This window comes from Sceloporus occidentalis, unplaced genomic scaffold (assembly GCF_023333645.1).
Source record: "Sceloporus occidentalis isolate IW3139 unplaced genomic scaffold, rSceOcc1.0.p SCAF_9, whole genome shotgun sequence".
Taxonomy (NCBI): Eukaryota; Metazoa; Chordata; class Lepidosauria; order Squamata; family Phrynosomatidae; genus Sceloporus; species Sceloporus occidentalis.
The window spans coordinates 33,768,189-33,784,998 of NW_028316989.1; the positions used below are offsets into that span (position 1 = coordinate 33,768,189).

The 16,810-nt window shown below is 42.1% G+C and overlaps 1 protein-coding gene across 1 annotated transcript in view; it reads right to left on the minus strand.

The window, feature by feature from the left end:
* TBC1D21 (TBC1 domain family member 21) overlaps positions 1-11,000 on the minus strand; it is a 31,114-nt gene extending 20,114 nt beyond the window's left edge. The window contains exons 1-2 of the mRNA XM_089538293.1: positions 10,908-11,000; positions 5,683-5,790 (exon numbers count right to left, since the gene is read on the minus strand). Of these exons, the coding sequence (XP_089394419.1) occupies positions 5,683-5,790; positions 10,908-11,000 (201 nt within the window). The remainder of the gene's footprint in view (positions 1-5,682; positions 5,791-10,907) is intronic.
* Positions 11,001-16,810: the final 5,810 nt, after the last annotated feature.

The window sequence follows — 16,810 nt, forward strand, 5'->3', positions numbered from 1 at the left end:
TCATCTGGCACTGAAAGGGGCAGCATCAAGCCCCTGCTTTGGGGCTGTCTGTTTTGACCCTAACTGAGGCAGATGGAGCCTAACCAGTTGTACACTTTTACCCCAAGCTAGAATTAAAAGCACTAGAGGATAATTAAACTTGAGTAAGCAATCACAGGCAATCAAACTGTTTTTCAAGGAAGAACAGCAACAAGTTCAGCGGCTGGGAAATAAACGCTCTCCAAGTCCCAGGCACAGATGCTGTGCAGCTTAGGTAGCAGAAGCGACGGATGCAGATGTAGAAGAACTTGACAGTTTTCTGAAGGAAAAAATAACCCTACACCAGGGATAAATAGGATCTTCTGAGGTCATGGCGTTGGCTAAATTTATCAAGGCAAAGACTAACATTTATAATAATCTGTGGAGCTGAATGTGGAAGGGGAGAGGAGAGGGAAAGAATATTTTTCACAGCTTTCTCTAAAAGTGTCAGGTTTCCCTGGGTTCATCTGGGCCTTTGTGGTTGTTTTCCTTCACATGGTGATAGCAGGGAAGCAGCTCCTCATTGATGGAAGAAAATAAATCCAGCAACATTTAAAAATATTGGCTGTGAGATTAAAAAGGCCTCTTTCCTGATGCCTGAAGCTAATTTACCAAACAAATAATCAATAGAGGGATAGAAGTGTGTGTGTGTGTGTGTGTGTGTGTGTGTGTGTGTGTGTGTGTTTATTGGATTCATTGGCAGTTTGGGTGATTGACCTTTCCTAAAACTGGCATCTTGCATGTGTGGATGAAGTCTTCCCTAAACAGACACCTGGCAGATGTTTTGGCCAACAATTCTTATCATTCCTGTACAATTATATTGGTAAATTTTAACTGATTTCCTACTGTGAGCTGCCCTGTTCCCAATCTGAGAGAAAGGCTGCATACCATGGCTGTTGGCCATGCTGGATGGAGCTTATAGGAGTAATAAAAGTTGAATTGCTTTTTAACTTTTGTACACTGTGAATTTTTAACATGGGGTTGGAACAGACAGGCTGAATGTGCTGTTCTGGAGCCAATACTAGGGTTATGAACTGCACACCAACCGCAGGGTCCCTAACCCTAGCACAGTGCAGTGGCGGAGTAATGGTGGTGTCCTGTCCATATGGGCACCACCATTTTGACATAAGCAACATGCAGTGTTCACACATCGCTGCACATCACTTATGTTGCGAGTGCTTCAGTGGCACACTTGTGATGTCACTTCGGCGCCGCAAAAAGAACCCGGAAATACCGGGTTCAATTCCGGAGGGACGATGCACGGTTTGGGGGCTGTGCTGTTCCTCTGGAGTTAAAATGGGCAAATGCAGGCCCCCGTTTCACGGCGGTATGTACTGCCCCTAAGTCTATTTTAACCATTGTAAGTCACCTGGAGTCCCAAACTGGGAGGAAAACGTGATATATATCAATACTACCCCCACCATCATAATCAGTGGCTGGAGGGATGAAGTTGCACTCTAGAGTCTTATCCTAGTTGACTCTTAGAGTAAGGGACATTGCAGTAGGAGATAATGGATGCCCCCCATTGGCAATGCCCTACCCTAATACACAAGAAGGAATAAACAGTGTTGAGAGCTAGTGTGGCATAGTGGTTTGAGTGTTAGACTCTGGATACCAGGGTTGGATGTGAAACCCATTAGATGACTTGGGCAAGGCCCATGCTCTCAGCCACAAGAGAAGGCAATAGCAAATCTTGTCTGAGCAACCCATGACTTGAAGGCACACAACATCACCCGCTGATACAGACCATCATACAGAATCCCCCGAGACACCTGTCTCCCTGTCTCTGACTGTCTCAATGATTTTAATAGTATTTATTTATTATTGTCATGTAAGAATTATTATAATGTTGTTTTACGAGGGAGAGGATAATGAGATTGCTTTTTATATTGTATATATTTTATCACTATTGTAATCCACCTCGATCCTGTGGGAGACGCATGATACAAATAAATTATTATTATTATTAACAATAACAACAACAGCAACAACAACAACAGATGTCACCAACAGGGATAGCACCACCAGTATATGTCAGCGTTATGCCTTTCCAGCCCCATGTCCAGTAATTGGTCTGGTGATAGGAACAAAGCAGCTAAAATCAATTGTATTATCATTTAAGTTAAATTTTTTTCCCTAAAGCAAAGGGTCGACTTATTTTTCCCCCAAACTAAAGTGATTGACTTAAGAGTGAGCTTCATTTCAGAATTAAGTTATTAATTAATTAAATGAAAGAAAAGTGCTAAAGAGGTAGGAAAATTTAACATAAATTTTACAGTTAATTCCCCCAATGCAATTAAATTTGTCTCAGCTTATTAACAATTAGCTCCCTAATCCTTTCCTACTATATTTCCTATGGCTGCTAAAGTTTCTTACCATATATATTGCACTTGCTCAGATGGTGTGTTGAATTTTGTGTCAAACCTTGGCCAAGGGATAGTAGTATCCACTATACCAGAGGGACAAGGCTCGGTTCTCTACCTCTACACTGCTTTTCTCAACTATCAGCATCCATCACCGAAGGGTGCCTTTATCTAATGATAATTCTAGTCTTACTGTAAGAATTAAATCAGGTGTAGACAACTCAAGTGTGTCTTAGAGCAGATGTTCCCAACCATTGGTCCTCCAGATGATTTGGACTTCATATATTTCCTGACTGTTAGTCAAGTTGGTGAGGGCTTCTGGTAGCTGAAGTGCCAAATAAATGGAGGACAAAAACTTGGGAACCACTGCCTTAGAGATTTGGGACTATAATGTCCATAGGCCAATGCAGTCAGTAGCCAAAGAAATTGGGAACTGTAATCCAAAACATTTGGAAGGGACTAAGTTATCTATCCCTAAATTATGTGTACATTTCTTCATATTCAGTTCTCCTTGTTGTTCTTCTCTTGTTCATGTTTATTTGTAAGGGGTAAATATCTCACAAATCCCATAATCCTATAGCCTTGAGTCATGGCAGTTCAAAAGCTTTATTTCTGGATACACCCCATGTATCATTTTGCTGAATGAGCATCTTTATGCATTTGGTTTTGATTTTTTTTTAAATTGCAGATGATGAAGCAATCTAAAACAAACAATATGGGGGCAGATTTTTATACCTGCAGGATTGCCTGTTTATCCTTTGCAGCCCCACTTTAGTTTGGTGTCAACAGTAGATAAAATTGCATGGGTACATTTGGAACAGCAATGAAAAGCAATTGCTCCAGACCCCAAAGTTCTTTGGCGAGTGAGATGACTTCCACACCAATGAAAAGAACACCCCGGGGAGGCATCTTTTTTCCCCCTAAAGTTGCCTGGGCTTTTGATCACCATGGAAACCTCACCTTGGCACTGAGGATGTGCTAAAGGAGTCTGGGGAAGGGACGTCACATGAATCTTGTACACGGCGTTGATGGCCATGGACAGCTTAGTCCCTGCTCTGCCATTCTGGGGTGTCAGAATGAGACTGGGTCACCCTTGCCCCCAGTGGTGCCACTACAAGATTTCTTTTCGGCCACATAACAGAAATGCTGGAGCAAGGACTCCTTTAACAGCAATTCTCCCAGGTAATAAACTTCACCTTCTTATCTCTCTTTCATTGTTTTGGGTTCTCTTCTTTCCAGGATTTATTTAGATTCTTCAATTAAAAAAAAAAAAAAAATTTTAGCAGGGCTGTACGAAGGGATGTGTGGGTGTGTTCTGTCACTCCCAGGGATCTTCCAGAGACCTTCCTTGAATTTTAGCAATAGCAAAAGCAAGTACATTTCTGTACCACTTATCAGTACACTTAAGCACTCCCTAAGCGTTTTACAAAGTGTAAGCTAATTTTAACTTTTTATTTTTTTAAAAAATGGCTGCAAGATTCAGTGCAGTAGTTCCATATGTGGAACTATGCCATGCTGAGCCTTTTACTAACCCCTGGACTTACTATAATGCTGCTGAAGCAACTGCCCCAGTCATTCCATGCATGCTGGAGAGTAGGGAGGGGGGCATAGTTGTATCTGGCTATGTTACTGTAGCCAGATGCAAAACGATTACATCTCAGTTCATTGGTATTCTCTGGAAGCTGCTGTAAACATTTGGCATCTGGCTATAGGGACATAACCTGCTCCTCGAGTTCCCCCCTGTCCCAAACACGGTCTGGGCAACCAACCAAAGACTGTTTGCTTCACAGGAGATAGCCAGCAGCTAATGAAAGAAGCCAAGTCATAGAGCAACATACAATTCAGCACTTACTTTACTTTAGTAAATACAAGCCTTAGGTCCCAAACGGAGTTCAGCAAGTCAGGTAAATGGCATCCAAAGTCAACAAACACAGTCCAGGTCAAGCGCATGGCATCCAGAATTAACAAACATAGTCCAGGTCGAGCACAGAGTTCAGGAATATGACGGGGACCTAGGTAGGTCAGATAATCTCTGACAATGCCTGGAGGGCAGGGCTGGGGATTTATAGATCAGCAGTTCAATGCAGCTGCTGCTTAAATAATTGCTGTTTTCTAAAAATTGTCTGAGACCTTCTCAGAGGAATTCAGTCTGCAAAAATAGTTATGGATAAGTGGTCTTCTATATCAGAATGGGCAGGATTCTCTGCCAGAGCTGGCACTGCACTCTGGTCTATCTCTGAGATATGTGGCTCTGGAACCTCGTCCTGGTTCATCAGCAAATCCGAGCAGGTCCACTGCTTTAGTCCCCAAGTGAGAGTCTATGTCAATGTTCTGGAAGCAAGGCATGACACCACTCCTCACTTTCCACCAGGCATGAAATGCCCATGTGAGAGCTTCAACAGCTCTACAGTAGATCTGGGGTGGGGTGGGGGCTTGGATTACTGTGGAGGGAAAATGGGAAAACCAAAATCTTCCCTGACAAAAAAAGCTGTGTATGGGCCCGAACAGATAGGCCAAAGAAAGCTGCTTCAGGTCATTTTGGAGGTATGCTGTTTAAATGATGCATGTGTCTTAAGAGTCTGGAAGCTGCGCTAAACCCATGCTCCAGTCCTAAGGACTGAAGCACAGTTTTGGCACACCTTCTGGGCTCTTAAGATGCCTGTATCGTTTAAACAGCATACCTCCAAAGTGACCCAAAGCAGCTTTATTTTGGTCTGTCGGTTCGGGCCAATACACAGAGACAAAAGATTAAGTGAACACCTTTGTATGCCATTAACAGAATGCCGGCCAAAGTCTCTCACCTATTTACTGTTAGGCATACAGTACCCATTCAGTGAGGTCCAGCAACATGCCTCTTTGCTGTACCACCTTAGATTGCAGAGAGCTAGTACTGCATAATTCAACCTTCCTCCATACTGAGAGATCCCCTTTACAGTTGTTCAGTTAGGTGTGAGACAGAAGGGTCAAAATTGGGGAAACTGTACCTCTCCTATGTGTTGTTGGACTACAATTCCTACTCCTTTGGACTATTGCTATGCTGATTGGGGCAGATAGAGATTGCTGTCCAACATTTCCTACTAGTTTGAGGAAGCCTGCGATAAAAGTAGACATGTTTAACTGTAATAGGTTAACGATGTTGGATTTTATACTCGCATAATGATTCCACTCCCCCCCTCCCCACCCACCTGCACATAGCACAAAAATCCTGTTCTTTTTTCCCAGATCCTGGAAATGTTGCCTTCTGGACACCAGCTCCAAGGTGGCTGTTTTCAGGCTTGCCATTTTCATGATTCTCACTCACCCTGTCCAGTATCTGGGCTGCAACGTAGTCTCGGGATTTGCACAACTGGCCGCTCTCGTCAAAATAACTTTCCCATTCAGTACTGTCAATCGGCAACTTCTTCATTCCCTGGAAATGAAGTCAAAGGGTTGTAGTGAACTGGAACGCAACCCATGGAGAGAGGAGCTGGAGACTGAGCTGAATCCATATTGCTACATCAATCTGAAGTTTGGATTTCTCTACAGGCCAATTCCAATTTCAAACAGAGAGTGCTTGGACACTGTAAAATATTGCTTTGGGCACTGAATGAGATTTGTATAGTGAGGTGGGAGCTTTTGGCCCTGCAGATATTTTAGACTACAAGACCTCCCATTGGCCATATTGGCTAGGGCTCTCTGGAGCTATAATCCAAAACATTTGCAGAGCCAAAGTTTCCTCATTCCTGTTCTGTAAGAACATTTTCCCTACAAGGATCACAAAACTTGCAGATCAACTTGATGATGCCTCATCAGGTTGATCCCTCATGGAATCAAAATTAGGGATGTTGATTCTTGGGTTATTAGTCCTCATGGGCAAGTATGAATAATTCCTGCTGTATTTTCCTGGCTGGATAAGAACAACAAATATTTTTGCATAGTTCCTGATTGCTATTGACAAGAAAACATATTTCCAGCATAGGGAACAGCGTTTGCTATGCAAAAACACACTGTTCCCTCTACAAGAAACAAGTTTTCTTTGCAGAAAAAACAAGACCAAGATCCTGAATGGGAAGACCCAGGTTGGCATTGTGTTCAACAATTATGAGATTGTAAAATGGATTTATGATATCATAACTGTTGTGGATTAATGTTTATGGTTTTGAATGACTGAATGTGGCCCCACAGAACATATCTTTCTTGCCAAACAGACAGTGAAGCAGACAGACAGTGGTAGATGATGGCTCCAGTGTCAGTTGGGTATGACTCTGCTTTGGGTTTTACTCAGAACTTTACAAGAGCTATCCAAGGAGCTAGACCTATTTTGGGAGTGGGGTCTACAGGTATTTGTGCATTGTATATTGTGTATGCAGATGTGCGCTGTAGATTGCCCGCATGAATGTGCACTGTGCATGCAGATAGGCATAAACATTTGGTTGCATATATGTGCAGTGTTGCAATTCACTATCAAAGTGGCTTTGCACAACCACCACATAATGGAGTAAGTGTAACATTATCCTCGGGCTCCTTGATGTAGGACCTAGGCCATTAGCAGTGATGGCACAAGACGTTTTGCTACCTGAAGCAAGGGACAAGTTTGCATCCTGTTCCATTCCTTGGACAGAAAGTGACTAGGCTGCCAGCTGGATTTTGTTTCAACAGTGGCATGGGAAAGCATTCATCTGAGGGGGCAAGGCAGTTTAGGTGTATGGGTGAAATGCATAACCTTGTCCTCAAAGAATAGGTGAAGAAAGGATGGTAATTCAGAGGAGACAGTGGAGGAACTGCCATTGCTACTGTAGGCATCTACTAGCTAATTGTGATTTGTTTCATTTATATTCCACCTTTCTTGCAGTATGGGACCAAGGTGGCCCACAACAAATCAAAATAAACTACAGCTAAAACCTATTAATACAGGTTTTTTTTTAAAACTAATTAAACCTATTCCATTAAAAGCCACTGAACCCATTTTATTAAGCACACTAAACACTAAAGACTCTAAATTAAAAGACTAAATCAGAACACATTAGAACATATTAAAAAGGCTACAAGCAAAACATACCCCTTTAAAAGATCCTTCTGCCATAGCAGATTAACAGTCAAAGGATAGAAAGGTTTTTGACTGCTGGCAGAAAGAGAGCAGAAAGGGGACCAAGGAAGCCTCCCATGGGAGAGTTGTCCGCAACTTAGGATGCACCTACAAGGTAGAAATAATGCAGTTTGACACTACTTTAAGTGCTGTAGCTCCATCCTATGGAATCCCGAGATTTGTAGTTTTACAAGGTCCTTAGCCTTCTCTCCCAAAGAGTGCTAGTGCCTCTGTCACTGTTGTGTGTCTTCAAGTTGTTTCTGATGCTTGATGATCCTAAGGCGAATCTATCATGGGGTTTTCTTGTCAATATTTGTTCAGATGGGGTTTGTCATTACCTTCCTCTGAGGATGAGAATGTGTGAGTTGTCCAAGGTTTCCATGGCCAAGCTGGGAATTGAATCCTGGTCTCCAGTGTCATAGTCCAACACTCAAACCACTAAGTCACACTGGCTGTCTACAAAACTACAAGTCCCAGGGTTCTGTAGGATGGAGCCTTGGCTGTTAAATGTTGTCAAACTGTATTATTTCTACAGTGTAGATGGACCCTTAGTAGCAGCCACCAAGAAGGTTCTCTCCTGTGTCCTCACCAAACTCAGCTGTGGTGTGGCAGGGCGGAGAGAAAGCCACCAGTTGATGATCTTAAAGTTGGGCAGGCTTTTGGTCTTTTCTCAATGGTCAGTTCACAGCTGGGTCACAAAAAGCCAACAGGACTGTTAGCCATTGGCTACTTCATTCTCTCTAAATGGCTTGAACCACTTTCTACATAAGGCTACAGAATCCTATGAAAAGTCTGCTGCAGAGTCATGCAGTGACTCTGCTTCTCAATCTCTCTTCCCCCCTCTCTAAAACATTGAATTTTCCAATTGGGAAACTTGAGCGGTGAGATATTTGTACATTCGATCGAGTTACAAAAGCTTGGCAAGATGGAATGTATAATTAGTTACAAACAACTGGATGAGAGGAACTCGGGGAAATCGCATCGATGAGATCAGGTGGAGGGCCCATTTAAGCAAATCTCATTAGAATCACAGAAGGCCTGCAGCCCACGGAATCGAAAAAGAAATAATGGGATTCAATTTCAAGGCACAAGAATTTCTTTTAGTTGCAAGGTGGGGGGGGGGGGGGAGAAGTATGTCAGAGTGAAAAAGGAGAATGGGCTAATGCACATAGTGAGAGAGTTGCATCCATTGCTGTCAATAAACTGCTTTTATTGCCTTCCTGCAAAAGGGATTCCCAAGGATTTCAAACAGGAGGTGTGAAAATGAGAAGAAAGGAGAGGTGTCCCATTGGCACTGACCTCTCATTTGACACCATTGAGGTCCCCAACTGCAGTCCTCCCAACTAGGAATAGCAGACTATTGGAGGATAGAACCTGGTTCAAGTGACCAGTAGCTATTGGGGGCCATTTTGTTTTTCACTAGAACCCTGAGGTCCATCATCTGGAGCCAAAACAGTTCTTTGGGAAGGCAGATGTATACTGAGAATGAAGAAACAAGAGAAGTCCTGGAGATCATGCTCACCCTGGGAACTGAGGTTTGGAGACCTGGAACATGGAATGTTATTTTTCAGAAGTAATTTATTGGTGCCACACATTATGTAACCCATTACTCATTGCTCATTGCTTTAAGAGTAGTGCATTGGTAGGTAGGCATCATTCAATGACTTGCTTTTTTGGTTGGTTGGTTTTTCCCACTGACAGTATATACTCACAAAATAGAAATACAACTAGAAATGGCCAGTCTTCCTCAGATAGGTTCCCTCAGTCTTGGCGTTGACAACAACAACAACAACAACAACAACAAACAACCTGCTATGGATCAGACTAGAAACCATAATACAAATGACCAGAGTAATAAATGTATGAAAATAAACAAGTCAAATGTTCTGAACAAGAACATTTACTGTATATACTCAAGTTTGTGGTTGCCCTAAAGACTGGATGGATGAGAAAATGGACCTTAAAAACCTTGATTGACTCATCCACAGGTCAATATAAGTAGAAAAAGAAACCATTCTCTTCTGTGAGAAGAGTGGCAAAAAACTGAGAGCTTATTCCATCTTAGGAGCGCATAAAAGAAGCACTTCTCATGCATCCAGTCTTTAGGGTGACCACAAATAGTTATGCCAGCTGGAATTTTGTAAGTTCTTTGGCATTGTTTTCCTTTGCTTCATCCTTTACATTCTTTGTTTCATGCCCCTAAGTTTTACCCTCGACTTAGCCATGGGTCATATCAAAATCCATAATTTTGGTCCACAAACCTCCCCTCCACTTATACATGAGGTTGACGTATAGTCAAGTATACATGGTATATATTAAACAGTGGGCTACACAGGGCCTGGAAAATGCAAAAGAATGGGGAAAACAATCCAAAACTCAGAGTGATCAGACACTCATTTCCAGTTTTGTGTGGGGATGACTTGGAGGATTTGGAGTGCCTTATAATACCCTCCCTGCAAATATTGCTGTTGCTTAAAAACACTTTCTATGTTTTAAGTTTTGTCTGCTCTGGAGCAGCATCAGGGGACATTGTTTGGGCTTAGAGACCAACAACAACAAAGAAACAAACAACAAATACAAAACCCACACACCCCATTCTCAGGGGTGCACTTTGCCCACCACAGAGTTGAGGGTATTCATTACAGCTGAAATGTAACAACATTATGGATTGTACATTACCCACTATGGGCCCTTTCTCACTACAGGTCTTCCTTATCTGAAATTCTTGGGGTCAGAAGTATTTTGTATATCAGCACTTTTTGCATTTTGGACTATTTGCATATATATAATGAGCTGTCTTGGAGATGGGACCCAAGCTAAGTATGAAATTCATTCATGTTTCATATACATCTCATACACATAACTGTAGGTAATTTTATGCACAATATTTTAAAATAAATTTTCTGCGTGAAACAAAATTCTTGTATACTGAACTATCCGAAAGCAGTATTGCCACTGTCTCAACCACCCTTGTGGGCAATTTGAGATTTTGGAATATTTGGGATTTCAGAATTCTCTCTGGCAGAGACTCTTAAATACATCACAGAATTTACAATCCCAGGATTTTATAGGATGGAGCCCTGACAATTTAATGCGGTATTGAAGTACCATCACTGTGAGCTGTGAAAGAGAACTACAAAAATAACATTGTCAAGCTTTTTCCTAACTACCTCAAGTAAAGGGAAGCGCACAGCCTTATGAAGCACATTTAAACAGCTCTTACTGTTAGGGTTTTCTCTTCATGTGCTGCCAAAATCTCCAATGGGTGCAATTTCTATCCATTGATTCCTGCCCAGCCCTCTGGAGCAACAGAGAACAAATCGGCTCCATCTTTTGTGTGACGGCCCTTCAGATATCTGAAGATAGTTATCATGTCTCCCCTTAATCGTCTCTTCCTGACGCTAAACATAACCATCTCTTTCAACCATCCCTTGTGAGGCTTCCAACAGAGGGATACGTACCAGTATAGTCGAGATTGACGCTCTGAGTCTTGTAAAATGCTCTTCAGAAGACTCGGGGCTTTGAAATTGTTCTCTCACCATCCCCTTCCTCATTGTGCAACGATCACAAAAAAGGATATTTTGGTATCGATCAAAACTGAACAAGATCCTTTTACACTCTTAGGGGAGCAGAAGTCTCACTTGACCTCCTCTTTCTTGCCTCCTTCTCCATCAAATGAGCAAACTTCATAGAGAAAGAGAGAGAGAGAGAGAGATGAATCTGACTATTGTTGTTTCTCCCAGAACCAAAATTGGTTACCATAGTGTCATGAGGTCACAGAAGCATGAGGTCACAAGTAGAAATATGGATTTGTAGAAGAAAGGATATTCTTTCAAGGCAGAGGGGCATTTAGAGATCATTGGTAAGATTACAACCCATGATGCTAAGTGTTTACCTTCTTAAAGCCTTAGGTCACCTTCTCTTTGTTCATGGAAATCAAACAAGGTGGTGAATTCATAGAATCATAGGGAGTTATAGATGGAAGGGACAAGAAATTCAATCCCCTGTCATGCAGGAATACACAATTCTTACTCAGTCAATGATGAGGGGTACCTCATCAATTTATGTATTTATTCCACACGTTGGGTCTTCTTTATCCAAAATGCTTGGGTACAGAAGTGTTTGGGATTTTGGAACACTTACATCGACATAATATCTTGGAAATGGGGTCTGTGTCTAAACATGAAATTCATAGATGGTTTGCATACATCTTATACATATAGCCTGAAGCTAATTTGATGTATTATATTTTCAATAACTTTCTGCATGAAACAACGTTTGCACACACTGAAACGTCAGAAAGCAAAGGGACCACTGTCTCAGCTACCCATAAAAAAGATCTTTGAGTATTTTGGATTTTGCAATTTTGGAGACTCAACCTGCATATATTTACCACTCAGGTTGTTTTGCGCTCTCACATTTTATCCTTATGGCAAACCTGTGAGTTTGGTTAAGCAGAGACAGTGGCTGACCCAAAGTTTCCCAGCAAACTTCAGCCTATGGAATTCTAGGATTTGTTGTTTGTTGTGGCACCTAAGCTCTCTAAGAGAGAAAGCTAACTATTTCACAAAACTAGAAACTGAAGAGTTCCATAGCACTGAGCCACGGCAGTTAAAGTGGTATCAAACTGCATTAATTCTGCAGCATAGACTGAACAGCCAACCACCTCTGATTAATGTCTTGATCTTTCATAATAATCCCTAAAGCAACTTACAAGAATAGAAATATGCACAGCAACTAGGGCCTTCAACAAGATGTTGCAGGCTAGATTTTTTTCAATTCCTTTTTTCACTTCCCACAACTGTGAAGCAACATTCTTTGCTCACGTTGGCCCCATTCCCACTGGCCCATTTACCCTGGATAGAACTGGGCAGATCTGGGTCCCTCTCTCCGGAAGCAAGTGCCCACTAATCATTTATCTTAATCGGGGTAATTTAACCCTGAATGCCACTGCAGCTCTCTATAATAGAATATCATTCCCAAACAGGAGCCTACCTCAAGATGCTATTTAGGATTGCATATTGCATGTTTTTAGACAGATGATTGTTTTTATACTTTGTTTTTAATAATTGTTACTGGAATTGTTTGTAACTGCATTTGTATCTGTATTGTTGTATTATATATCCTGATTGTAATCCCACTTCGATCTATCGGGAGAAGTGGAAAATACAAATAAAACGTATTATTATTATTATTATTATTATTATTATTATTATTTACAAGTGTTCACATTTGCAGGTACCGGTTTAAAAGAAGGCTTCTTTGCTGTCAATCAAAATCAGTTCTACTTTCGTCAAAGGTGACGTTTCCTACAGCAATTGGGCAACCGGACGCATGCTTCCTCCCTCCTTTAAAAAAAACAACAACTGGTGGCAGTGTGTGCATATTTTGTCAAATTTAAAAACCTCCAGGTGTAAGTTGTATTTGGGTCACTACAGATTATGGATCTTCCTCTGCCTCCGTTTTCAACCCCAAAATGCAATCTAATGCCATCTCTGCATCCTCCCTCCTTGTGACCCTAGAATGCCTCATACACATACAACAACAACAACAACAACAACAATAATAAATTAATTCCTCACTTCAGAATGCCATCTCTGCATCCTTTGCTTTTCCTCAGCCACCCCAGAATTCCTTACAGACACATACAGTAGCAAAAGCATTCTGTATCAATTTGCCAAATTGAAAGGGAAACATTTGTAACATTCGCATTGTAGCATTCACATATAAAAAATAATTTAGAAAAAAAGCCTCTTGCAAAGTGAGGGGAGCAAGCTAATGAAAGGGAAATGTAGCACAAGCAGACACATTCTATCTATATATGTATCTACCTGTAAAAAAAGTATTCGCATAGTCTGTCAAAATAAAAATATAAAAAAAGAAGAGAGAGAGAAAGAGAGAGAGAGAGAGAGAGAGAGAGAGAGCTGCCTGTGAGAGCAAAGGCATGTTCCATTCCCTGCCCTCCCTCTGACCTAATCCCCTCCCCTGAACTTGACCCTTCGCCCTGCTCCTTCTTCCTCCTCCTTCACGATTCTGTCCTTCATGACCTCCTCCTTCTCCCCCGCTCCTTCCTCCTCCTCCTCCTCCTCCTCCTTCTTCGCCCTAATGAAGGGGAGGCATGTTTCGCCCTCTGCCTTCCCTCTGACCTAAATCCCTCCCCTGAACTTGATCGGGGACAAGTTCATATTTGCCGGACATGGTTTTTCTCAAAAGATACAGCTTTTACTCTGCTTTCAAAAGACCTGCGCCAAGGAGCATTTGCCCCTGAATGGGTGTGAAAGCCTCGTTTTCACTTGTGGAAGAACCGAGGCTAATATGAACTTCCCGTGGTTAGTCCGGGTGCTGATTCAGGGTAAAAAGTAGTCTGAATGGCCCCGTTGTGCATTGATTTTTGCGTGGGGGGTGGGGTCTGCCACTGACTCCCCCTCCAAATACAAGTTGCACATTTGCATATCATAGACTTCTCCTAATACATGCTGATACCTACATCTTGTTCCTCAGGTCTACTATTCTGCCTGGGATGCAATCAGCGCTATCAGTTTTCTCTTTCTCAGAGCCCTTTATGGAGATATATGAAAGCACTGGAGCAAACCATACCTCCCTTCCAGAGGAGGCTCCAGCAGACTTGCTCTAAGATCAAGGTCAGGTTGTAAATCTTTGCATTTTTCACCTTGGCATACAAAGAGGAATAGTTCCTATGGTATTCTCCCCAGTGCTGGAGACAATGTGCAGTTTTTGAGAGCTATTCCCATTTCACAAAGTCTTTTGGTGGAATTGTTCTGTACAGAAAATGCATGTGTTCTTCCTGCACACAGACCATAGTTGGAATCCTGTTAGTGACATGTGCTGACATAAGTACAGTATCTCTCTTTTTTAATGGAGGACTAGGACACTGGTTCTTCAGTGTCTGACTTGCCCCCCCCTGCTGTCTCCCTTCTTCACTGGTGAGCAACACCAGGTGTGTGTGTAGCAAAAGGCTAGGGGATAGGTCCTTGCTTCCCATCCAAAAAAAGATACACACTAGAAATGGACATAGAACTGCATGGATGGACTGCACCTGCTTTTGGTATGTATTTTGCATGCATGCAGAAAATGTTTCCTGCCCACAAAATAGTGTTCTCTGCAAAACATACTGGCTGGGTTCCCACAACAAGGCTGTCTGCATAATTTACAGATTGAGATTGGTATCCTGTTGATGGCACATGGAAGCATGCATTACCATTATGTCTGCATATGTCTGCTTTTGGTTGCTGTGGAGATTACTATTCCCTTCCTCCCCTGCAGCAACCAAAACACCCCCATGATTTACCACAGAGCTGTGGAAGGCTCTGCACAGCCATTCCATACTTAGTGTGTTCTACAAGCATCTGGCTATGTCCCCTGTTTGGTTGTGTGCCTTCAAGTCATTGCTGACTTATGGGAACCCTAAGCTGTAGCTGTCAAGGGGTTTTCTGGGACTGAGATTGTGTGACTTGCCCAAGGTTACCCAGTGGGTACCATTGGCTGTGTGGGGCATTGGACCCTGATTTCCAGAGATATAGTCCAACACTCAAGCCACCACAACATAGTCAAACTCAGCTGCTGACACCTGGGTGGTTGGTGTAATCTCTTTGCATCTGGCTATGGGGACAGCCTTTCACTCTCCAGGATGCACAGATACATCACATAGCACAATGTAGTGGTGGAACCATTATGCTAGATTATCCGTGCAGGGACCTGATTATGTTATAATACCAGCATGGTGTAGTGGTTTGAACATTGTACTATGACTCTGGAAACCAGGGTTTGGATCTCTGCTTAGACAGTGAAACCCACGGGGTGAGCATGGGCAAGTCAGACTCTCTCAGTCTCAGAGGAAGACAAAGGCAAACTCCTCCTGAACAAATCTTGCCAACCCCCCCCCCCCCCTGCAATAGGATTTCCATAAATTGGAAAAGGCCTGAAGGCACTCAACATCCATTTTTTTTGTGTCGAATACTCAAATGCATCTGAACATGCATGCATTTACATGTGGCTCTGCACACACAATTGCAACCTATGTAAAGCTCTGCTTCAACAACCTGGAATGGACCATATGCTTCTGCAGCCGTGACCATCCACATCAGAGGAAAATGTTCAACCATTGATGCAGGGAAACATCCAGATATTGTTTTCTATGAAGGACAATATAAAGAACAAACCAAATGAAACCAAAGTAATGGGTTTTGTGTGTGTATGTGTGTGCGTGCAGAAAAATGTGTATTTCTGCCTAGTCTATTTCTGTGAAAACCCTCTCAAAGTACAAAGGATTTTCATCACTGCTGTACTCTCCTTGTCAGAGGTTTCTTGAGTATTGGAAAGACAATGATACTACCAGGAACATCAGTAAATATTCTTTCTATGCCTTGATGAGGGTCAGGCCCCATAAGCCTCTCAGAAGTGGGTAGGCAATGTTATTTCTGCAGGCATGTTTCCTGGGTTGGAGAAATATCTGTGGATATCTGCTTGCCTCCAGTTAGGAATAGAGGAACATATGGCCCATGAAACATTACTGGATTACAGCTGCCTGTACTCCTCTCTGCTAAGGAATTATTCTTCACTAATTCTGTACTTGAAGGAAGCAACAATTAATTTTAGCAATTTTCTTTTCCCGTTGGGAGAAAGTATTTGGAAATTGTGCAGTTTTAGGAGACGGTTTGCAGCAGCCAACACTTTTGCAAAGAAGTATTGTCTGAAATCCTGTATCAGTTTATACTTAACTAAACACTTAAAGTAACTTCTCCTGGTCTGATCTTTCCAGACTTGACAGGAACATTCTTCAGCCATGCTCTGATCATAAGTAGAATAGACCTTCTTCTTCCAGTGCAGCTGATGCCTGGTAAAGAGGGTTGGGTGAGTTATGATCATGGCAAATAATGTCAAAATCATGACTAAGTAGTGATTGGTTAGGTAAGTTTTTTGTATTCATGATCACTATGTAGGTGTTCCATGTTCACAATCACTACTATAGCTGCTGCCATATTGCAGAACTAATGCAGTTTGACATAGCTTTAATTGTCATGGCTCCATCCCATGGAATCCCAGGAATAGCACTGAGCCATGGCAGTTAAAGCAATGTCAAGCTGCTTTAACTCAGGGTAGGTGCGGTCTATGTTACAGTTTTGATGATAGTGATGTTTCGTCAAGTTTGGAGCAGTTGAGACAGGAGAAATTACTTTAGTTAAGCACTTAGTTAAGTGTAAGCAGATACAGGATTCCAACTATTATTTTCTCTGCAGAGTATGTTTTTCACCACTCTGAAAATGCTGTAGAGGGGGATGTATTCTGCACAAAATTTGTAAGTTTTTATTCTTCCATCATTTTTTGCACAGGAAGCAGCATTTTA